This window comes from Tiliqua scincoides, chromosome 7, assembly GCF_035046505.1.
Source record: "Tiliqua scincoides isolate rTilSci1 chromosome 7, rTilSci1.hap2, whole genome shotgun sequence".
Classification (NCBI taxonomy): domain Eukaryota; kingdom Metazoa; phylum Chordata; class Lepidosauria; order Squamata; family Scincidae; genus Tiliqua; species Tiliqua scincoides.
The window spans coordinates 34,833,620-34,855,635 of record NC_089827.1 but is presented as its reverse complement, the minus strand read 5'-3'; the positions used below and the strand labels follow the sequence as shown (position 1 = coordinate 34,855,635).

The 22,016-nt window shown below is 43.9% G+C and overlaps 1 protein-coding gene across 1 annotated transcript in view; it reads left to right on the top strand.

Moving 5' to 3' along the window:
* Positions 1 to 19,024, top strand: part of GYS2 (glycogen synthase 2) — a 45,851-nt gene extending 26,827 nt beyond the window's left edge. Inside the window, exons 5-16 of the mRNA XM_066633811.1 lie at positions 756 to 900; positions 4,581 to 4,698; positions 5,118 to 5,238; positions 6,430 to 6,536; positions 9,112 to 9,171; positions 11,739 to 11,817; positions 12,790 to 12,903; positions 13,920 to 14,046; positions 15,277 to 15,372; positions 16,356 to 16,519; positions 17,557 to 17,637; positions 18,803 to 19,024. Coding sequence (XP_066489908.1) covers positions 756 to 900; positions 4,581 to 4,698; positions 5,118 to 5,238; positions 6,430 to 6,536; positions 9,112 to 9,171; positions 11,739 to 11,817; positions 12,790 to 12,903; positions 13,920 to 14,046; positions 15,277 to 15,372; positions 16,356 to 16,519; positions 17,557 to 17,637; positions 18,803 to 19,024 — 1,434 coding nt within the window. The remainder of the gene's footprint in view (positions 1 to 755; positions 901 to 4,580; positions 4,699 to 5,117; positions 5,239 to 6,429; positions 6,537 to 9,111; positions 9,172 to 11,738; positions 11,818 to 12,789; positions 12,904 to 13,919; positions 14,047 to 15,276; positions 15,373 to 16,355; positions 16,520 to 17,556; positions 17,638 to 18,802) is intronic.
* The last annotated feature ends 2,992 nt before the right edge of the window (positions 19,025 to 22,016 follow it).

Sequence of the window (22,016 nt, the reverse complement as noted above, 5' to 3'; positions counted from 1 at the left end):
AGAGGCTTTCAGGGGACAAGAGGTTGGCCGCGGGCCAGATAGAGGCTTGCCATGGGCCGCATCTGTCTCCCGGGCTGGGGTTTGGAGATCCCTGCCTTAGCCCAATGACGCAGTGAAGGTGAAGCCTGGCACACAAAGACTGAGATGGGATCCCAAAGCTGGTGGTATTGAGATGTGAGCACATTGATCAGGTTGTTGCAAGGAAGCCAACCCCCTCTCCCAAACTCACACCTGCTCAAAGGGATGCCTGTTTGAACAGTCCAATAACAAAGAGATGGTTTCCCCGGGATCACGGCAGCAACATAGAGGAACCTGGATAAGGAGATGAGTCTCTAGCCCTGTGACGGAAACAAGGCTGGATGCTCAGAGAGTCATGGCTGGGCTGGAATATGTATTCTGAGACAGGAGGGGAAAGAGCTGGCTCAACCTCATCATTACAGGATTATGCCGATCACACAATGTAAGCAGCGGGATCGGGGTTTCGTTTGGCACAGCCTGGAACACGAGAGCTCCTCCCCTGTGCAGAGGATTGGAGGAGAGATGGGAGCTGGGCGGGCTCAGAAGGTTCTTAGGGCACCAGCGCCCAGCCCTCTTCCTCCTTTGCACGTGAACACAGTACTGAAGATCCATAGAAGAGTAAACAAAGCAAAACTGGAAACTGGTACCTGTGTCTGTGCATGAATGTGTTTGTACACTTTGAAGCTCTCTGCATCACACATGTATTTTGACATCTTCTCTTTTTTATCATTCAACAGTTTGACATAGATAAAGAAGCAGGTGAGAGACAGATATACCACCGATACTGCATGGAACGCGCATCCGTACATTGCTCCCATGTATTCACCACTGTGTCTGAGATAACTGCCATAGAAGCAGAACACATGCTCAAGAGAAAAACCGGTAAGATCAGTGTGTCTGTGAGGACATAGTGCATAAGGATTAAGGACCAGAGGTAACTCAATAACAATCGCTAAAATTAAAATAGGCAGTAAGTGGAAAGTGGTGATAGTATTTGTTTAGCCTGTTGCTTAAAAAAGAATACTTAGGGTGCTCACACATTTGCTCATATTGTGTGAATGAAATTTCACTATCTAGGTGAATTTTGTATAATTTGGAATAGATCTTTTAATCAGGACATCCTCATGGAAGTATTATTTTTGAATGAGGGCAGCCCAGGCTGCCAGTGCTGGGTGTCACAAACATGTCACCCTCCTGGAGTGCAAGATGTGCAGTTAGGGACTTCCAGTCTTGACAAAAGGCTAAAAATGGGTTCACACATGATCTACAGCATGCCAATTACTAAAGAATATCAGAAAATGTGACATTTTAATTTGGAGGTATGAAGATTGCGTCATGCCACAGGTTAACATTCCAGCTAATGATTTTTTTTTTTTTCTGAAAACTGGACAAGGGTGCTTACAAAGTGTTTTTTTTTAATGTTTCAAAAACTTTTTGCAACTCACCAAAAATCATTTTGTGACCCAAAATGGTGGCCACCATTACTAAAATGGGGGTCACAATAACACCAAAATGGTGTTATTGGTGGGTCCCAACCCACAATTTCAGAAACATTGGTCTAGACCAGGGGTCTCCAAACTTTTTGGCCAGAGGGCCGCATGAAATATCTGGCTGTGCTGAGGGCCAGAAAAATTTAAATATAAAATTTAAATAAATAAATTAGAGATGGAATTTAGATGAATGAATAAATGAACCAGTGGGCTCATTCACTCAGCCTCTCCGACCCTCAGAACACCCTCCAGATGCAATCAGAGCACAGCTCTGGTCATGTTCAGTGAAATGGACTAGAGGCTTTCAGGGGACAAGAGGCTGGCCTTGGGCCAGATAGAGGCTCGCTGTGGGCCATGTCGGGTCCCCAGGCTGGAGTTTGGAGACCCCTGGTCTAGACTATGTAGTAGAAGTGTTTGTTTTCGGTGTGTAAGGATTATAGCCCAAGTCTTACTGAACACAATGGGTTTATTTCTGACTAAAAGAAATAACACCTCAACATATAGGATGAGTTTTAGGTTGGGTCATTGCCAATCCCTAGACGAGAGGTAACTGTTGCTGAACGACAGGACCTAATCCTATCCAATTTTCAGTACTGGTGCAGCTGTGCTGATGGGGTGTGCGCTGCATCCTTTGGTGGGGAGACAGTCACAGAGGCCTCCTCAAGGTAAGGGAACATTTTTTCCCCTATGTCAGGGATGCTTTGCAGCTGCACCAGTGTTGGAAAGTTGGACAGGATTGGGCCCCCAGTCTGCAAAATTGTGAAATTTGCTCATTGCTCCAAAAAGGTCAATGATCCTTGCCACAGTAGATCATTAAGCCTGAAATCCACCCAGGGGCATTAGGATTAAAACAGACAGTTTCTGTGGTTGTTAAAAGGGCAAAACTCTGCTCTCAGGTGAAAGGAACCCCTGTTAATTGGGTAAGAGGCACTTTTTCAAGTGGGTGCTCCTTTTTTTTAGCAGGGGGAGAGAAACTGGCCCACCTCACCCCAGCACTGTCTGTTCTAGTGGCTGTCTGCTGGTATTCATTTGCATCTTTTTAGATTGTGAGCCCTTTTGGGACAGGGAGCTAGGTACTTGATTTTTCTCTGTAAACCGCTTTGTGAACTTTTAGTTGAAAAGCGGTATATAAATACTGTTAATAATTGTCCCTTCTGGCTCCTTTTCTTTCTAGATCCGATTTCTTTTTCTCTATTTAGTTTTCCTGAACTAGTCTAGTGGATAACGGTTGTATTGTTCCACTTTGTTGTCAGTTGTTTGCTGTAATATTTATAATGCCAATAAAGGTTAACTAACTAACTACTGTTAATAATAATAATAAATAATAAGGTAATTGGCAACTGCAGATTGCCAGCCACCATTTTTCATGAGTTAGTGTTCCAGCATAGCTCAGTGCTGGCATCAAAGTTTAGTCAAAGGAAATAGGGCAATAATGATGTCCAACCATTTGTTCTGGTTTGGGTCCCACAAGTGATATCCTCTGCTCCACTTTGCAATCTTAGACCCAAATCCTAACCAACTTTCCAGCACTGGCACAGCAGTGCCAATGGGGCGTGTGCTGCATCCTGCAGTTGGGTAGCACTCATGGAGGCCTCTTCAAAGTAAGGGAATGTTTGTTCCCTTACCTCAGAGCTGCATTACCCATGTTGGTGCTGGAAAGTGGGTTAGGATTGCGCCTTTGGTCTTCTAAAACAGCCCCCCCCCCAAACTCTGAGCCTGATGGGCTCTTTTGGAGTTGCCCCTGTATTTCAAGCATTAGTTAAGTGCAAAAACCAGCAAATCCAACCAGATGTGAAAGGCATGGAGCTGCAACCATTACATGGCTCTTTTCCTTACACTAGCTCACTGAAGGCAACATGCAACATGATATCAGAGCACTCTTCATTGCGCCACTCTCACCTTATTGGCTGCTTACACCATGCTGGGGCAGCAATCTCATGATGACATCACATCCTGTGTAGTGTTCCAGTTAACCATTTTGAGGAAGAGACAACAGTACCATATCTTCCCTAGGCTGTCTGCTCAAATGGCAGTGTTGCAGGGTATATTTTTATCACTTTAATGACTTGGTTTATCCCCTGGGGTCTAGGGACAAGAATAGGGCCCTCAGTTTGGCTGTACTTGTTGTAAGAGGTGACTAAACAGCCACCGGGTAGATGGGACTTGTTAGCCTGGGAAGGCAGCTCATCTGAGGGAAGGAAAACTCTGATCGCAAACCTCCACTGCCTTGTGGCTACATCCAGTTATGGAAAAGGTTTAAGGAGAAAACTTTGAGGCAAAATCCGGAATCCCTGAGGCAGTTTGCGGCTGTATACAGTCACGCTCTGGCAACTTGGGCAATGCCGCTGGAACCAACCATATTGGCTTCTGCCTTTCCATTGGACCATTTCAGCGATGTGGAGAGGGAGGATTTGCTGCATGGGTAACAGTCTATCCTCCATTTCTGCATTACCCAGACTTTGCACAGTGGAGAGGACATTCTGTTCCAGAACCACCATTCAGAGCGCGATACCATAGTCTTCCAAGACTGAAGGATGCCAACAATGATTTGGTTTATGCAGTTTACTAGCAAAATCCCAGAGTTCACAGGCACAAAGGAGGAGAGGCTTCTCTGCCTTTCATTGTTGTTCGAAAGAGGGCTTTTCAGCCGGTACAGCATGAATTTAGAAACCTACTTTCATCTTTTTAAACTGATAAAATCCTTTGTTATACTTGTGTCACTACATGTTTTTCAGCCCAGTCCTATCCAGCATTCCAGCACTGGTGCAGCCATGCTAACAGGGTGTGTGCTGCATCCCTCAGCGGGTGGGGGGGGTAGTCACAGAGGCCTCCTCAAGGTAAGGAAACTTTTGTTCCCTTACTTTGATGCTTCATTGTGGCTGCACTGGTGCAGGAAAGTTGGTGCCTTTAAATAAATATAGACCTCCCCAAAACTGCAACACCAATGGTAGATATACTTCCCTTGTAATGAGTTGTATCAGCCAACTCTGTGATGAAATGAAGGCCATCTGGTTTCTTATTATTCTTCAAGACAACCTCCGCTACCACTGCTTGCCTTCTGCTTTTTTCTAGACGTCATCACTCCAAATGGCCTGAACATTAAGAAATTCTCAGCCATGCACGAGTTTCAGAACCTGCATGCAACCTGCAAGGCGAAGATCCAAGAGTTTGTTCGAGGTCATTTCTATGGGTAAGATTTCCTGCCCAAAATGAGCAGTTGCCTTGCCCTGGATTAGCAGAGCCTTTCTAGATGACTTATTCTGCACCAGTGGCACCATGTCCCATTTCAACCAAGTATTGCGATAGTAGCCTTGCTGCTACGGTCACCAACTTTTGATGGAGCGTGTCGTGAGTTGAGAAGTTGAGCTCATCCTTTTATATCTTACTGGTTTCTTCTTCCTCTATATTATTATCTGTGAGCCTGTATGAAACATAGACACCTGCTGGCTGTTCAGGGTACCCATAGCTGAAAACTAGAGCAGGAATTCTAAGTTTGCTGTAATGGAGTGGGGAAGTTGCTATATATTTGTGACCTTCACTCAGCTCAGTCCCACTGCATCTGTTGGCTCAATGATTGATCAATTTTACGTTTGTTTGCTCCGCTTACAGCCACCTTGATTTCAACCTTGAAAGGACTTTGTTTTTCTTCATTGCTGGGAGATATGAGTTTTCCAACAAAGGAGCGGACATGTTTTTAGAGGCCTTATCAAGATTAAATTTCCTGCTGAGGGTAAGGGAAAAAGCCATAAGCACCTTTAAAACTGTATTGTACTCAGCCAGACTGTTGGTTCACCTAGGCCAGTATTGTTGCTGCTGGTTGGTAAGCTCAGTAAGAAATTTTTTACGTGCTACTTGAGATTCTTTAACAGATGGCACCAGAGGTTGAACCTGAGAGTTGTGTACATCTCATTGCATGTACTTTACCACCAAATACTAGGCCGCTTTCTTCCTCACTCCACACACAAAACTATATGTGTAAAGTACAATGGATGAGCTTTTGGTCCATTGCCTGGCCCAGCTGCCCATCTCAAATGCAGCAGTTCAAATATCTTGGTTCAAGCAATTGTGATACCTAGAAATTGGATTTAACCAAGTCATGTGAGTTCAGTGAGGATTTATCTGTCTTGTATCTGCCATTGCAATAAGTTTGTAATTAATAAGGAGGTGTGGAAACTAGGGCTTGAGCATGTTTCAAGAAAAAATGTTGTCCCTGCAAAACCCACATGCGCACATTTAAGTGATCAAACTATCACTTTCAAAATGGAGTGAACAAGTATATGCATTTACAGTGAAGGCAGGAATCATTTCCCTTAGCATGCTTTGGCTTCAACAAATATGACCAACAATGTGGCATCATGTTCACCATGATGGCAATACTATTTATTCTCATTCTGCTTTGGTTTTGAGATGCTGTCACGTTGCCTGGTCTGATGGGTCTGTATATCATCACATTATCATGTTGCCTGTGTGATTCCTGACTGGCTGGGATAGCCTCAGAATGAAATCCTTTTAAAAAAGGCTGCTAATGCTGAAGTTTGGTGAAATCTCCTAGCAATAAGAGGCAGAAGGTGTGCAAAAAAGGTGATGGGGCACATGCAGCCTGGTTTCAGGAGGAAGTGTGTCCCCTGGTTTCCTCCTCACCCTCCTGAAACCACATTTCCCTTTACCCTCCCCTCCAAATGTACTGCTATAGTTAAAGCCCACAGAAAACATCTGCCAATTTAATTGAAACATTTTTGCTTTCCGATTTTTTGGCCAAGCAGAAACCTCCATATGTATAGGCAGAATTTGGTAGCAAACTGAGATGCAGTGCTTGTGAATAATGTCTCTTGTGTACCGGTAGTTATCTTAACTATAGGCAATTATTTCACAGTTGCAAAATAATTTAGGAAGGACATGAAGGGGTCATTTCTTCTTTCAGGTGCACAGGAGTGATGTCACAGTCGTAGTATTTTTCATAATGCCAGCAAGCACTAACAATTTCAACGTAGAAACCCTGAAAGGCCAAGCAGTCCGAAAGCAGCTCTGGTAAAGGTCACTTTCTTCCAGTCTTTGTATAAATGATGAAACAAAAGGGAGAATGATTGATTGACTTTGGTGGGAGACTTTAAGGACTGTCTACTTCTATATGAATCAAGCTGTCCATTAAGATTTTTGGGCGGGGGGGGGGGGGGCTCTGCTCCACAAACAGCACTGTTGGTGAGCACACATGGCATGGCCTTATTAGTTGCTTCTCCCAGACTTTGGAACTCCCTCTGCAGGAAATGCAAGCTGCTCTATCTCTCCTGGCCCCCTCAGTGGCTAGCAGAACTCTTGTTCTTTGTGTATCTTGCCTTGTGGGTAGAAGAACTCCCCTTAGTGTGTTAAATGGTTGGCAACCTTCAGTCTCGAAAGACTATGGTATAAGCCAGGGGTCGGCAACCTTAAACACTCAAAGAGCCCTTTGGACCTGTTTTCCAGAGAAAAAAAAACCTCGGGAGCCACAAAACCCTTTTGACATCTAAAATGAAGATAACACTGCATATATAGTTGTTGTTTTTTTACCTTTATGCTCTTATCAGTCCCATTTTTATAATGTAGCCACCTCTTGTAGCTTTTAGTTAGTTTTGTCATACATTCTTGTCCTGTGTTTTCAGACACCTGGTCCTCTATGGTGTTTTGCCTGATTCCAAGGCCATTCTCTGCCTGGAGAATTATACCCACTTTAAGCAAATTAGCTCCCCTTCTTTCCCCCAACAAATGACCCTGGTTCTGCCCTGTAGTCATGCTGGACCCCACCTCCAGGGTAGCTCGCCTGTTCAACCTGCAGAGGTCTTCTCTCCTGCCAGCAGCCTCCTGCCACTACAGCAGACCCTTGGTCCTCAGCAGGTCTTGGGCACAGCAGCCACACTTCAAACTCCAGTGTCTCCAGCAGTCCATTAGTCACAAAGTCAGTCACAATATCCAGAGCAGAGTCCAAAGTCAATAAACCAAGTCACAGTCCAAGGTCAGATTCCAAAGTAAGTCAGTCAAATCAGTCAGAGTATCCAAGTCAAAGTCAATAAACCCAGTCAGTCTCCTCTCCAACCTGCACTCCTTCTATAACCCACAAACCCTTCCTGCCTCAGGTGCTCCTTATATCCCTGAGGGCCCTATTGCCTTCAAGTGGCTGCAGCTGTGCAGCACACTCTGCTGGATGCCCAGGCCTTACCCTTAAAGGGGCCATTGCTGACACCACATTTACCTCCTCACCAGATCTTCCAGGATTCCAATACATATGGCAGTTATGACATCTGCTTATCTTGCATGGATACCAAAGAACTCCCCCCACCTTCCAGAGGCACTCTGCTGGAAGGAAAAAAGGACACAGACTCCAGAGGTGGGGAAGAGAAGAAGGGGGGGGGGCAGCCACAGGCCAGCTTCTGCCCTGCCTGCCTGCCTGCCTGCCCTCCCTCACTCAGGTTGCAACCCTCTCCACACTATCCTGGGAGTAAGCCCCATTGGCTTAAAGGTCAAACAGACCTGCGTGGGCTGGGGGGGGAAGGGGGGAACCACAGGCCAGCTTCTGCCCTGCCTGCCTGCCCTCACGCAGGCTGCAACCTTCTCCACACTATCCTGGGAGTAAGCCCCATTGACTACAATGGGACTTCTGAGCAGACAAGTTGGTTGGAGCTCTCAGGCTGCAGTCCTCTCCACACTTTCCTGGGAGGAAGCCTCACTGACTACTTGTGAGTAGACCTGCATAGGAGGGGGCTGAGGCTGCAGCCCTCCACACCTTCCTGGGAGGAAGCCCCACTGACTACAGCAGGGCTTACTTGTGAGTAGACCTGCACAGGAGGAGGCTGAGGCTACAGCCCTCCACACCTTCCTGGGTGTAGCCCAGGGACTGCGTCAGGGCTTACTCTCAAACAGACCTGCATGGGCTCCCACTGGCTCCAAGGCTGCCATCCCAGGCACCCTTTCCTGGGAGTAAGCTTCATCTGCTGTAATGGGGCTTACAACTGAGTAGACACACAGGATGTCTCCTCAGCTGTGGAGGAAAAGCCTCTCCTTGCACTGAGTGGGGACCTACTCAAGGAAAGGCGGGCTGCAAGGGCTTGCAATGGCTGAGAAGGAGGGCGGCTCAGGATTGGCTGGTGGTCAGCCAGTGAAGGGCCCTGAGCCATTCCAACAGAAAAAGCCAGGAGCCTGCTGGATGCTGATTGGCTGAGCCTGCTGGAGAGTTGGGGAAGGGAAAAACAGGGACCTTAAGCCTGCAGAGTGGGCAAAATTGAAAAGGGAAACCAATGTGGGGCAGGTGGGGGTGAAGGGAGAGGAGGGCAGTGAGCTCAGGGGGCGGAGGGAAGGAGCCTGCACTCCCAAACACAGGTGCCTCCTGTTACCCCCTTTGTCACTTTCACCTGGAGGAGCCGCAGCAGACAGCTGAAAGAGCCGCATGCGGCTCTAGAGCACCCGGTATTCCCAGGCGGTCTCCCATCCAAGTACTAACCAGGCCTGACCCTGCTTAGCTTCCAAGATCAGACAAGATCAGGCATGTGCAGGGTAATAGTAACAGACACATAAAATATTGGTTGGAGAGTTAGAAATTGTCTTCCTTTAATGAGGTGTCATTTACTTCCCTCAGGGACACTGCACATTCTGTGAAGGAAAAATTTGGGAAAAAACTCTATGAAGCACTATTAAGGTGAGAAAACAGGATTCCCACATTCCACTGTGGAGTTATGGATCTATGTATTGTATTGCCTGCCTCATCTCAGGCAAATAACTATCCTTTGGATCATATACAGTACTCTTGAGTGCTGCTTCTTACAGTACACATTTCCTTTTCAGAAATTAATAAAATGAAGAAATTAATGTGCAGCTCACAAGTAGATCATCATATGTGATGACTAGAGGTGGGTGAAAATGGTGATAACAAAATAAAAAGACATAACACCACTTTCAGGTTGCCAACCAACACCATCACTTTCTGTACTTCTCATTTTTGTAAAAAAAAAAAAAAGAAAGAAAGAAAAGAAAGAAAATAAACCAAAATCCGCAAAAAAAAAAAAACAAAAAAAAAACCCCAGAAACTATTTGATTTGGGCCCAAATTGTAACCAACTTTTCTGCACCGACACAGCTGTGCCAATGAGGGGGCATGCTGCATCCTACAGTTGGGGGGCAGTTACTGTGGCCTCCTCAAGATAAGGGAATTTTTGTTCCCTTACCTCAGAGCTGCACTGCCCTTATCTCAGTGCTAGAAAATTGGCTAGGATTGCGCCCTTAATTTACTGTTTAATGGGAGGTGCATGGGTAATGACTGTGGCTGCATCTGCTGACACTGTACCACCTGTATCACCTACTGAGTACACTTTTAAAGGGATAATAATTTTTTAATTAGAACTACAGAAAGTGGTGTTATGTGTTTTTATTCCAAGGGTTCATTTTTATAGATTATAATCTATAATTATAATTTATTAAAAAAGCACCCTTGGAATAAAAACACATAACACCAGTTTCTGTACTTATAACTTTGGAAAACACTAATATCTGTGAAAAAATAAAACCGTTTTCACCCTCCTCTAGTGATGACACATCCGTAGCTTTTCACTGTCTGTACATATAATGTATTTATGTGCACTGTGGCGCCACAGCTGATTACAGTTGCTGTTAGCTGGGGCTCTGGTGACCTAGGAACTGGTGTAAGAACATAAGAACAGCCCCGCTGGATCAGGCCATAGGCCCATTTAGTCCAGCTTCCTGCATCTCACAGTGGCCCACTAAATGCCTCAGGAAGCACACAAGACAACAAGAGACCTGCATCCTGGTGCCCTCCCTTGCATCTGGCATTCTGACATCTGGCATTAGCCCATTAGCCCATTTCTAAAATCGGGAGGTTGCACAACCTGTTTCAGGTATGAAGTTGTCCTTGAAGGTGGTTTAGAAACTTCATTTGGTCCAGTTTGTGGCTTTTTGGGTTTTGACTGGAATCCGCTGGTTGAATCACATCACTCCAATTTTATGCTGTTTTCTTTCATTAACAATTTGTTTCTGAGCCCAACTTGAAATGCCAGTTTTGAGCTGGAAAGCCCTAAACAGGCTAGGACCAGGAAATGTAATGAATTGCCTCCTCCCACAGCAGTGGCGTAGCTAAGAGGGTAGCAGTTGCACCAGACATCAAGCTTTAGGGGGGCAACAAGCTGAGCTTGACACTAGTGGTCAAAATTGTGAAAATCTTGGTTTGTATGAATAATACCATCATGTTATATATCACTGGAAAAGAAATTTACTGCAGAATGCAGTGAAACAAACTGCACTGGAATATCTGTATTTTATCAAAAGTTATGGCCAATTAAACCAGAAAATGAAAACACAACTGTCTTATGGAACAAAGAGTGGTTTTGCTTAACTCCAAACTGACCTATGAGACTGATGGTTCTGAGTGCCAATGAGATGTTATTATGATACAGCATGAAACCAATAACTTTTTATTTATTTCCTTAATTAAATTTGGTTTTATCATGCAGGGGGGCTACAAAATCTTCTTTGAACCCCGGTAGCAGATAGATGCCTTGGCTATGCCACTGACTGGGGGGAGGCAGTGGGTGGTGAGCAACTGGGGGGGGGGAGGTGTGTTCCAATTTTCACTTTTTAAAAAGCCCGGGAGTGATGTCACTTCCAGCTGTGACATCACTTCTGGGGCAACATTTTTAACTTGGCACTAGGCTACACGATCATTAGCTACACCACTGTCCCACAGGTACCTGGCCAAACACTAACGTTCACTTTTGCAACCCTTCTCCACATCCTCTGTCTTCGGAGGCACATGACGATTTTTTAAATTGTGTTTTTATTGGGATGCCATTCAGTGCCTTGTGCACCACTTATCAAAAAGAAAAGCATAAATGTTAGCAATAGAGAAACAAAAATCATTTGTAATGTTGCATGCACTGACTCTTTCCCAACAGCCCAATCCTAAGTATATTCACTCAGAAGCAGGTCCTACAGTGTTGACTAGGATGTGCTACTTCGTAATATGCCTAAGGTTGCAGCCATAGTCTCAGTATTGCAGACCAGAGGAACTCCAGATATCTGTGTCAACCATAACGATATTTCTTACATATCTCTTTTTATTTATTTTGTTGTGCAAACAACTTTGTGAACTTCTTTTGTTGTTGAAAACCAATATATAATTTTATTAATAATACTAAACAATTTGTGAAAATGTCTTGCTTTGTCATAAAAAGACTTTCCCTGTTACTATCCACAGAGGAGAAATTCCTGATATGAACAAGATCCTGGATCGCGATGACCTGACCATCATGAAGCGAGCCATTTATTCTACCCAGGTTAGTGGAAAATCTCCTCTTTGTTCATTTTGCAGTATTTTTAAAAAGAAAAGGAAAAACGAATCTCATAGACTTATATCTCACTAGGGTGGTCGGTATTTGTCTAACCCAGAACTATTTCAAACTATTTCATACAGTGGACCGAATAGCATTCGGGCCAGAAGTGACATCAATAACCAGGAAGTGATATCATTAAGCAGATGATGGCTAGAAATAAGTACTTGATGTTCTCACATTGAAACTTATCAGCTGCAAATGACAGAAGAGAAAATGAGCAAATCTTGTTAATGATTTCAAAAAATGAAGAGCCCAATTATCATGCTGGGAGAGCCTAGTTATAACGAGGGGTGAAGAAACTGCTTCCAGGGGTCTCATCTGGCCCGTGGACCTTATGTTTGACACGCCTGTTCTAGCCTATAACACTTCAGGGTCGAATGACAAGCTGTGTTGGAGTCACTTGTTTGGAACATACATTTTCCCCTCCAAGTAAATAGCAATTTAAGCTGGGGGATTAGCACAGAGGTGAAGAGTTGGACCTGCCTCACTGCTTGCCACACCTTCCAATCTAAATCAGTCTCCCACCACAGCTGCTTTTACCAGAAGAAGAGCATATCTTCAAAGTAACATGTAGTTTAGCCATCAGATTACAGGTGGGGGCTCAAATGATTGAATCCTCCTCCCTAGAGAAATACCCACTCCATGTGTTATGTACCTTCTTCTAGGTTACAAATACCTATTGGGTGATCTGTGGTTTTAAACAAATATTTGAACTGACCCATGCCTCTACATAGGAAACTATGTATCAGGGAGAAAAGTTCTATCCTCCTGAAAATAATCAGCTAGCTAGATTGTCAAACTTTAGTGGGAAGGAAGTTTCAGCAAAGTATCCCTACAGATCATGTCTTGCTGCTCATTTTATGGAACAGAAAGCATGCCTTTCATTGGAACCTGCATCTGTTTATTCTGTTTCAGCGACAGAGCCTCCCACCAGTGACGACCCACAACATGATTGATGATTCTAGTGACCCAATCCTCAGCACCATTAGACGTATCGGCCTTTTCAACAATCGAACAGATCGTGTTAAGGTTCAAATCTCTGTTATATTTTATTTTATTCCCGTTTTGAATTGAGATCCTAATCCTATTGGGCTGTAACACTGGCAGTATGAGCTTTCAGCCAGCGTTAACTATCTTATGGCAGTCATAAAAAATGTGCGGAGTCATAAAAAATGTGCGGAGTCAAGCACCACCAGAGTGCTGGCAGGAAGGTGGAAGCCTTCCCACATGCACTGGAGGATTGTTGTTGACCTGCCAATGCAGGTAAGGTGGTGGGGGAGGCAGAGTGGGGGGAGGATGTAACAAGGTGACAATGGCAGCAGGGAGATGGCGAAATAGGGTGGTAATGAGGTGGGGAAAGAGTGGATTGGCTATGGGAAGGGGGCAGGTTCGGTGGCAGTGGTACCCGCTGAACCTGCCCCCTTTGTGGACCCAATCCTTAGGCCCAAGTCTACCTGGACCTGCACTATCAATTTTGCTAGCGCCTGGCCATTCTGCACCAGGAAGGCTTACCTCCAGGTAAGGGAATGAATGTTTTCTTTTCCAGAGGTGACTTCCTTGACTGCCCCCACCCAGGATGCAGTGCAAGCTATTTTGGTGCTGCTACATGAGCCGGGGGAGGGGGTCTTTGAAGGATAGAATTGGGCTGTGAGTTGCCTTAGAGAGCAAGCAACTTTGGCCAACTTTTCAAAAAAAAAAAAAAGACTTATTTTAAAAGGTGGACAGGAGTATATGAAGGATGCTAAACTGAACCTTATCTTAGCTCAGGGTTGTAACAGTAGAGGATTCTAAATAGGAAGGTTTGGACACAGGATTTGATCTGCCTGCTCCCACCTGGACTCAGACCCCACCACCCGCCCAGTGTCTGGTGTTTGGACTGGTTTGGTCCAGTCCAAAATTTATCCAGGTCCAACCCAGCACATGCAGGTTGTTGTGTGTGCAACATAACCATTGCTATTGTCCATGGAACAGGATTATTGGATTGGGCAGCTATTTTTTTTTTTCTGTCTCTGACTAACAAGTGTCTTTTTCCTTACATTTTTTAGGTGATATTGCATCCTGAATTCCTTTCTTCAACAAGTCCATTGTTACCCATGGATTACGATGAGTTTGTCCGAGGCTGTCATCTGGGAGTATTCCCATCATACTATGAGCCCTGGGGTTACACTCCTGGTAAGGCAATTATAGACTTAGGGCCAAATCCTATCCAACTTTCCAGCCTGGTGTAGCCGTACCAATGGGGTGTGCACTATATCTTGTTGTGGGAGGGTAGATATGGAGGCCTCCACAAGGTAAGGGAACATTTGTTCCTTTGCCTTGGGGCTGCATTGCACCTGCGTCAGTGCTGGAAAGTTGGATAGGATTGGGCCTTTAGGTTCTTCTGTGCACTTGTTATTGGTATCTGGAAAAATGGAATTCACTGCCAGGAGAAGAGGTGGCCACTTACTTAGTTGGTTTAAAAAAAATGAAGTATTAGAGACTTTCATGGAGAAGAAACTATAAGTGGCTGTGAGCTATGGTAAATATTGATATATAAATGGAAGCTCCAGGTTTGGTAACAGTATATGATTAGTTGCTGGTGCCACCAATATTTATTTATTCAATTTTTATCCTGCTTTTTCCCAGCTGGGCACTGGTGTCACCACCAGTTTCTCAGCAGGAGCAGTGCTCCTCGAGGTGAATTTTTTATTTCCCAGAAGTTCCTGTGGAATGACAACGCATGATGATATAGCATCATCCCAAGTGACCTTCTGGAAATAAAAAAATTATGACCACCTGTAAAAGCATGGCTGGCATTGCAAGTAAGCCTCTCCCCCTTTCCATTTCCCTTCCTTTTGCTCTTCAAATTGCAAAACAACCCAACAATTTTTGCTATTGGAGAATGAGATAGTAAAATTGGTAAAGAGTAAATAGTAAAAAAAATGGGATAGTAAAATTGGGACAGAGACCTTTGAGTGAGCCCTGAATGAGACAAATATTATTAAGGTTTATTACGAATATTTATATGCTGCTCTTCAACAAAGAAAAGCTCACAGAGCAGTTTACAGAGAAAATAAAATAACTCAATATGGGTGCAAATAGGTGTTCACTAAAAACCAGAATGCGCTGGGATAAGTAGTTTCAGCTCAATCTTAAACTGGAATGTATGAACATGTTGGAGTCTGTGGCACCATCAGACCTTATCAACAGTCCATCTCAAAAGGGAGTTCTGAGAGTCATTTAAATGGAATTTTTGGAAAGCATATCTACATAGGAACAAATGCTGAAATCAGGTATATATTAGCAGCCCCAGAATCCATGTGGCCTACATATCCACAGCCTCTGACACATCCCCCCACAAAGCACTGCAGAATCAAAACACTTTTTGCTCTTTTGAAACACTTTTTGCTCTTGTCTTGGCAGCGGAGTGTACCGTCATGGGCATTCCCAGTGTGACCACGAACCTCTCTGGATTTGGCTGTTTCATGCAGGAGCACGTGGCTGACCCAGCTGCTTATGGTAAGAACACTCAGACTTGAAACCTTTTCTGAATGCTCAAGCATCTGGGATGAGATCCTGTTGCCATTGTGTGCACAGATGCCTCCCCTCCCCACCCTATTGTAATGAATAGAGAAGTCTCTTTAGGCAAGAGGAGACCACCATGTGTGCATTGCAACTCCATACCCTGGAACAAATAGATGGATTGGGCCTTGTGCCCCTAATTCACAAGAGTTCTAATATAAAATATATACCTGCCTATGATATAACATCCTTATTTGCTGTCTCTCTTCTGTAGCCTATTTACTTTTTCATTCTGGCAACAGTACAGAGCTGCTGAAATTGAGTGTTGGGAGAGTTAGAACAGACAAAAGAAAATATTTCTTTACTCAGCGTGTGGTTGGTCTGTGGAACTCCTTGCCGCAGGATGTGGTGATGGCGTCTGGCCTGGACGCCTTTAAAAGGGGATTGGACAAGTTTCTGGAGGAAAAATCCATCATGGGTTATAAGCCATGATGTGTGTGTGCAACCTCCTGTTTTTAGAAATGGGCTATGTCAGAATGCCAATGCAAGGGAGGGCACCAGGATGAGGTCTCTTGTTATCTGGTGTGCTCCCTGGGGCATTTGGTGGGCCGCTGTGAGATACAGGAAGCTGGACTAGATGGGCCTATGGCCTGATCCAGTGGGGCTGTTCTTATGTTCTTATGTATCTCATGAAGTGTTCTTCAGTATACTATTTTTGGGATCAACTTGTACTCCCTTTATTGAGAGATATATCATCAGGATAAAATGCAGAGTTTTGTGCCCCTAAAAGTTCTAGTTTTAAAAAAAAAGAGGACAGAGAAAAAGAGACTACAGACAGATTTCACAGTGTATGGATGTCTCTGCTTTGTGGAAGCAGAATATGTTAAAAGGTTATTATATGTAATGACAGATGCAGGAGAAGCCCTCAAAGGTCAAAAGCATCTCTGCTGCTGGTTTCCAATCTGGTTTGTCTCCTACAGGTATTTACATTGTGGACAGAAGGTTTCGTTCTCCAGATGAATCCTGCAATCAGTTGACGCAGTTCTTGTATAGCTTCTGCCTACAGTCACGTCGGCAAAGAATTGTCCAGAGAAACCGAACGGAGAGGCTCTCGGACTTGCTGGACTGGAGATACCTAGGCAGGGTACATTAAACTGTCTAATGTGTATCAAGCCCACCATTGCTTTCGAAGCTTTTCTGAGCAACCTCTGGAAATATCCACACAGTGTGTGTATAATAATAATAATATGTGAAAAATAGCTTTTTATTTATGTGATGGTTATTGACTGTTACGGTTATATATGGTGATTTATAATACACCTAAACTCTTTCCATATAGTCCTATCAATTACTATTAGCCATGATAACTAAAGAGAGCCTCCATATATAGAGAGATAGCATATCTCTGAACATGGCAGTCTGAGGACAAACAATATAGAAAGGCTGTCATTGCCAAACATCCAGGTTGCTGGGCTCCTGATAGTGGCTGCATGTAGCTCAGCTTGAGAGGCAAAGTCTCTTTCCATGTGCTGAACAGGGAAGTGCACATCGGTCTGCCCAGGAAGATCCTGTTTCAAATCTCCACTCAGCCATGAAGTTCAATTAGGTGGTCTTGAGTCAATGGCTATCTCTCAACTTAGCCTACCTCACAAGTTTGTTGTGAGGATAAAATAGGATGGAAGAGTACCAGGTATGCTGGCCTGAGCTCCTTGGAGGAAGGGAAGGACAGAAATGTCAGTAATAATCACTCGATAGTCATATGAATTGATTGGTTCCAGGCTAGAATATCTTGATCCAGAACTAAAATCAAGTCAGTGCATTTATTTATTTGCTCACCCACTTCCCATAGATCAGTCCTGGAGCTTTCTGAGAAAGCAGTAGAGAAGACCTGAATAAACTCCTACCAGGTTGCATACAAACCACTCACTATGTGCAGGGCCCAACGAAGGTTTAAAGAACCTGCTTTTCTGCCCACCCAGGACTGCAAAAATGGGTCATGACTGATGAACTGTGTTTAGCATCCTGGGGGATGTCCCAACCTATTTTAAAGCACCCCTCCTCTGAGAACAGACAGCTGCCACTTCTCTCTCATGATTGCTGGTAACCAGTTGTAAGTCTCTCTCTCTCTCTCTCTCTCTCTCTCTCTCTCTCTCTCTCTCTCTCTCTGTCCTCTGTTAACAGTATTACATGCATGCCAGGCACTTGGCTCTGAGTCGAACATTTCCTGAAAAATTTGAGATGGAACCAAATGCTCCACCAAAGGTAATTTCTCTTATTAAGTTAATATTAAGAATTTACTTGTAGGGGATGGGGGACAGTAAGTTAAGCCATCTTCCCCCAGATAGTTCTATTTTATTTTGGATTTCAACTGTGACAAATTGAAATCATGGAATTGCTGGGAAGTTTGGTTGTATGAAGCCATTTCAATCCACAAGTAGAGTGAGCTGCTGTATCATGGACAAGCAACTGGCTCACAAAAGCTGCTACCACAACTTGGCTTCCTCAACTGACTTTAATGTCCAGAAGCATTTTCTCCCCTAATCATGGTACTCTTGAGGAAAAAAAAAAAATCAATGCTTTTTCAGCTCATGGAGCCGAGGTGATATTTTTCTAAACCTGGTCAACAATCTCTTTGAGATTCCAACTATTATCAAACTGCTCTGCAACATCCAGGCTCACTTGAATCAATCAGCACAGGATGTGATCTTTAGTTCATCGAGGTGTCATTCTAAATTCTCTGGAAGAGCGACTGTGGCTTTTTCATACATACACAGTTGTAAGAAACTAGTTTATGCAAAACCGCAGTCAAGTAGCGCCCCTGTTCTTTCTGTACCACAGGGTTGACAATAGGCTGCCATTCCCCTCTGCAGGTTACCTGTTTAGTTTAGTAGAGAACAAAGTGATCCTGAGCTGAAACAATTCCATTCTGCCTATTTGAGATTCAGATTCCCAATTACCAATAACCCCTTCCTTTTTCCTCTGGGATGTTTCTTGTCACTAAGCATGTGATGGTCTGGTTCAGCTACAGATTAGCAGGTTGCCTATTTCAGCCAGGAAGGAGAGGCCTATGAGGTCTACAAAAGCTTGTATTCCCAGGTTTGGACAACACAGGAGTAAAACCAACTTCTTAGAGCCTGGTGTATGTTGCTTAGGGCACAATCCTAAACAACTTTCCAGCACTGACCTAGCCACAATACAGACCCAAGGTGAAGTAACAAACATGCCCTTATCTTGAGGAGGCCTCCTTGACTGCCTCCCCACTGCAGGATGCAAGCCACATTGGCACAGCTATGTCAGTGCTGGAAAGTTGGTTAGGATTGCGCTCTTACACTTTCCCATCACCATAAATTATCAGGTTCTACAGCAGAGGACTGATATGTGTGATACACAGTATATATATATATATATACTCTTGTTTTTCTTACAGACTGAAGGGTTTCGGTACCCACGTCCTTCATCAGTGCCCCCATCACCCTCTGTTTCTCAGCACAACAGCCCGCACCAAAGTGATGAGGAGGTTGAAGATGAGGATGAAAGATATGATGAGGATGAAGAGGCTGAGAGGGACAGGCAGAACATAAAGTCTCCCTTCTCCCTCAGCACTGTGCCACATGGAAAAAAGAAGCAGCATGGAGAATACAGAAACTGATTAACTCCCTTGCACATGGCCACCCGTTGGGGGGGGGGGGTCACCACTTCAATCGTACCTGTGTCACCTTAAAGGTCATATGGCTGCAACATGACATTCCAGGAGTATAAATGAATGCTACGTGAGCTAAATGTCTGAAATATCTTGATTTCACCTCCCTTTTATGAATAGATCTGATAGTATATTTTTCCTTCCCTCCTTTTTTTGGAGGTAGAAAAATAAATTTAGAAAAGTCTATAAACATTAGGAATATATGCTGGCATTTGTATCCCAAATGTAATTTGAAGGAGGAGGGAAGATCAAAGTGTCCTGTGGCTTGCAAACTTTTCAAGCTTATATGGAAAGACAATCAGTGTTGTTAGAGTTGCTGCTAAGCCTGCTATAATTTTTCATGTGCAAATAAAGCATGCTTGTATTCTGCAAGCACAGATATGCTCTTCACTGCCTCTACAGATGCCTCTTGTGTCAGTTCAAAACTGGTTCAAGAACCAGAGTGCTAACCACTATTATGAGGTCGACTTCAAGTAAAAGAAATACGGTAATTCCCCTTTCCAAACAGCTTATCGTTTATGATCAGTATATGACGGATCACAAATTTCAGTTTTTTCAGTTTGTTGTGGAAGTCCCTAAACCATTTTGATACTGTCATCTGTCTGAGTCAGTGAGGCCCAAATAGCTTTTATGTATTTCTAAAATGTTCTTTAAAAATTAGTAGCAGGCATAGACTCGCATGTAAACATGATGTGTCTTCTTTTCCTAAAGTCTTATCAGGCTGACAGAATCAGTACTCTTCTACAGTTTTTAAAAGACAGAATACTAATACAGATAGAAAAACTGCCAACTTTCTAAATTACACGTTTTAATTACGTACGATGAGACAGTCTTCTGTGACAAGATACTGAAGCCAAGTTCCTATTGAGATAGAAAGCTGTGTCTGGGCTGTGTCATTTCGTGCTGCAGATGAGGTCTCACATGATGATATGTCCTTTCACAAAAATAAAAATCCCTAAGCATGGAAAATTAGCATGCCAGGGAAGAGGCTAGACTAGAATCCTTCTCCCTGACGTTTATTCTTCTCCTTTTTGCTTTCCACCACCAAGCTGCTCTACTTCTTCTCTTTCTGGGCCAATTCTAGGAATGGAATGGAAGAGAAACTGTACTGTTTCTCCTGTCTCTTTCTGCTGGTGGCAAGTGGCCTAGAGATTGGACAACTTGCCTGAAGGAGCAAAGATCAGGTGGCAAACCAGAAATATTTAGGTGCTGTCCAGAGGTCAGGTCTGTTTTTTGGCCTGTTGCCCAAGCAAAGGCTGAACGGGGGGCTTATAGCAGGTTCCAGGTTGTGGTCTGAGGATGCATAAGTCAGTTCCCTCAGAAAAGCTAAGGAGGTCTCAGTTTGGTCAGTGTTTGGATGGGAAACTGCTTGAAAATTCCATGGATGCCTCCCTGAGCAGCATGACAGAAGAAAAGTGGAATACCAAATAACTAGCACTTTCTGTCATAGATGGCCAACCTGAGTAGGCAAAGTTACTCCAGCACCATGAAACTCTTTACTGCCTACAAAGATGCTCTAAGCCAGCATTTCTCAAACTGTGGATCAGGCCCCACTAGGTGGTTTGCAAGCCAGTATCAGGTGGGTTGGGTAGCACCTAACAGTACAGGCAGTTCTGTACAGACTGAACAGCTGCTGTTCAGGATACAGGCTGCTAGGCAGGATTCAGAATGAAACCCAGCGGATAAGGGGGCACACCTATACATGCAATTGCCTAGCATGGGCAGTTTGCCCAGAGTACAACATGATGCTATGTTAAATAATGCTGACTGACATCTCAAGAGTTATGGTTCCTCATTCTTACCGTTTCTACTCTAAATGGCTTCTCCTTGGAGGCTTTAAAGTCATTTCTGCCCACCATTGCATATATCCAACAGGGATCAAATGTGTGCATCTGTGAGCTGGGCAGAAATGGATTAAATATCATGCGTAATTTGATGGTATCCTTTCGGTTTTTGAATCATCATGACCCACCCTGTTCTGGATAGGGGAGGATACAAGGCCAACAAAACAAGTGCTGTGCTGTTCAATTGTTTTAATAAGTGGTTCATCAACAGACACGTGACCTCATGCTTTCATTGAGGTATAATAATTATCATTCCCGCTGGTCTGAAGGCTCTGGCTTACATTAATTAGAATCAACATAACTGAGGCAGTGACAGAGTTGAGACGTTTATTGAATTTTGTCATAACAAAAGCAAAACACAAAAATAGAAACCCAGATAAACAAAAGTATCAATAATATAGAATGAAATTGTACAGTGCGAAGAAAGGAATACAAGTTTCAATGCATAGAACACACGGTAAGCAGCTGAGTCTTGAATGAAGAAGAAGGTGCTCACTGACTCCAGCAGGTTACAAAAGATAACTCTTTGCCAAAGCCAAGATCTGCAAGGTTGAAAGAAAAGAAGGAACCACATGGCCATTTGCACATGCATCAAAGTTAGCCTGGCTCTGCTCGGCCCTCATCCCTTAATAACACACTATGCTGAGAGAAACCTCCCAGCACTTGTAGTGGCTGTGGGTTCCCAAGGCTGTTGTATATTGCAATGCCTAGTGAACCTCTTCCTACACTCTGGGAAAGTAGAGCCCAATGCAATGACTCATTGGCTTTTTGTTTGTTTGTTTTGTGAGAAGGACAAAGATATTGATGGCCCAGATTTCTTGCTTCTTTCATCTCTATGGAATCATTTTTCTTTCTTTTGGAGAATAAAGAAAACCAGTTAACTCGAAGTGTAGAAGAAAGGAAAAGATTTGGGGCAGGAATGTCCTTGTTCTGTCATAAGTGAGTGCTAGTCATGGCTCTATTCTTATTTGGAGCACAAAGCTAAGAGAGGATAAATAGGGGGCTTTCTAGCTTGTAGTGGTTTTTGGAAGCAGACGCCACTATGGCCATAAGGAAACTACTTGCCAAGTAGTTCTTCATGTACAGGCACACAAATG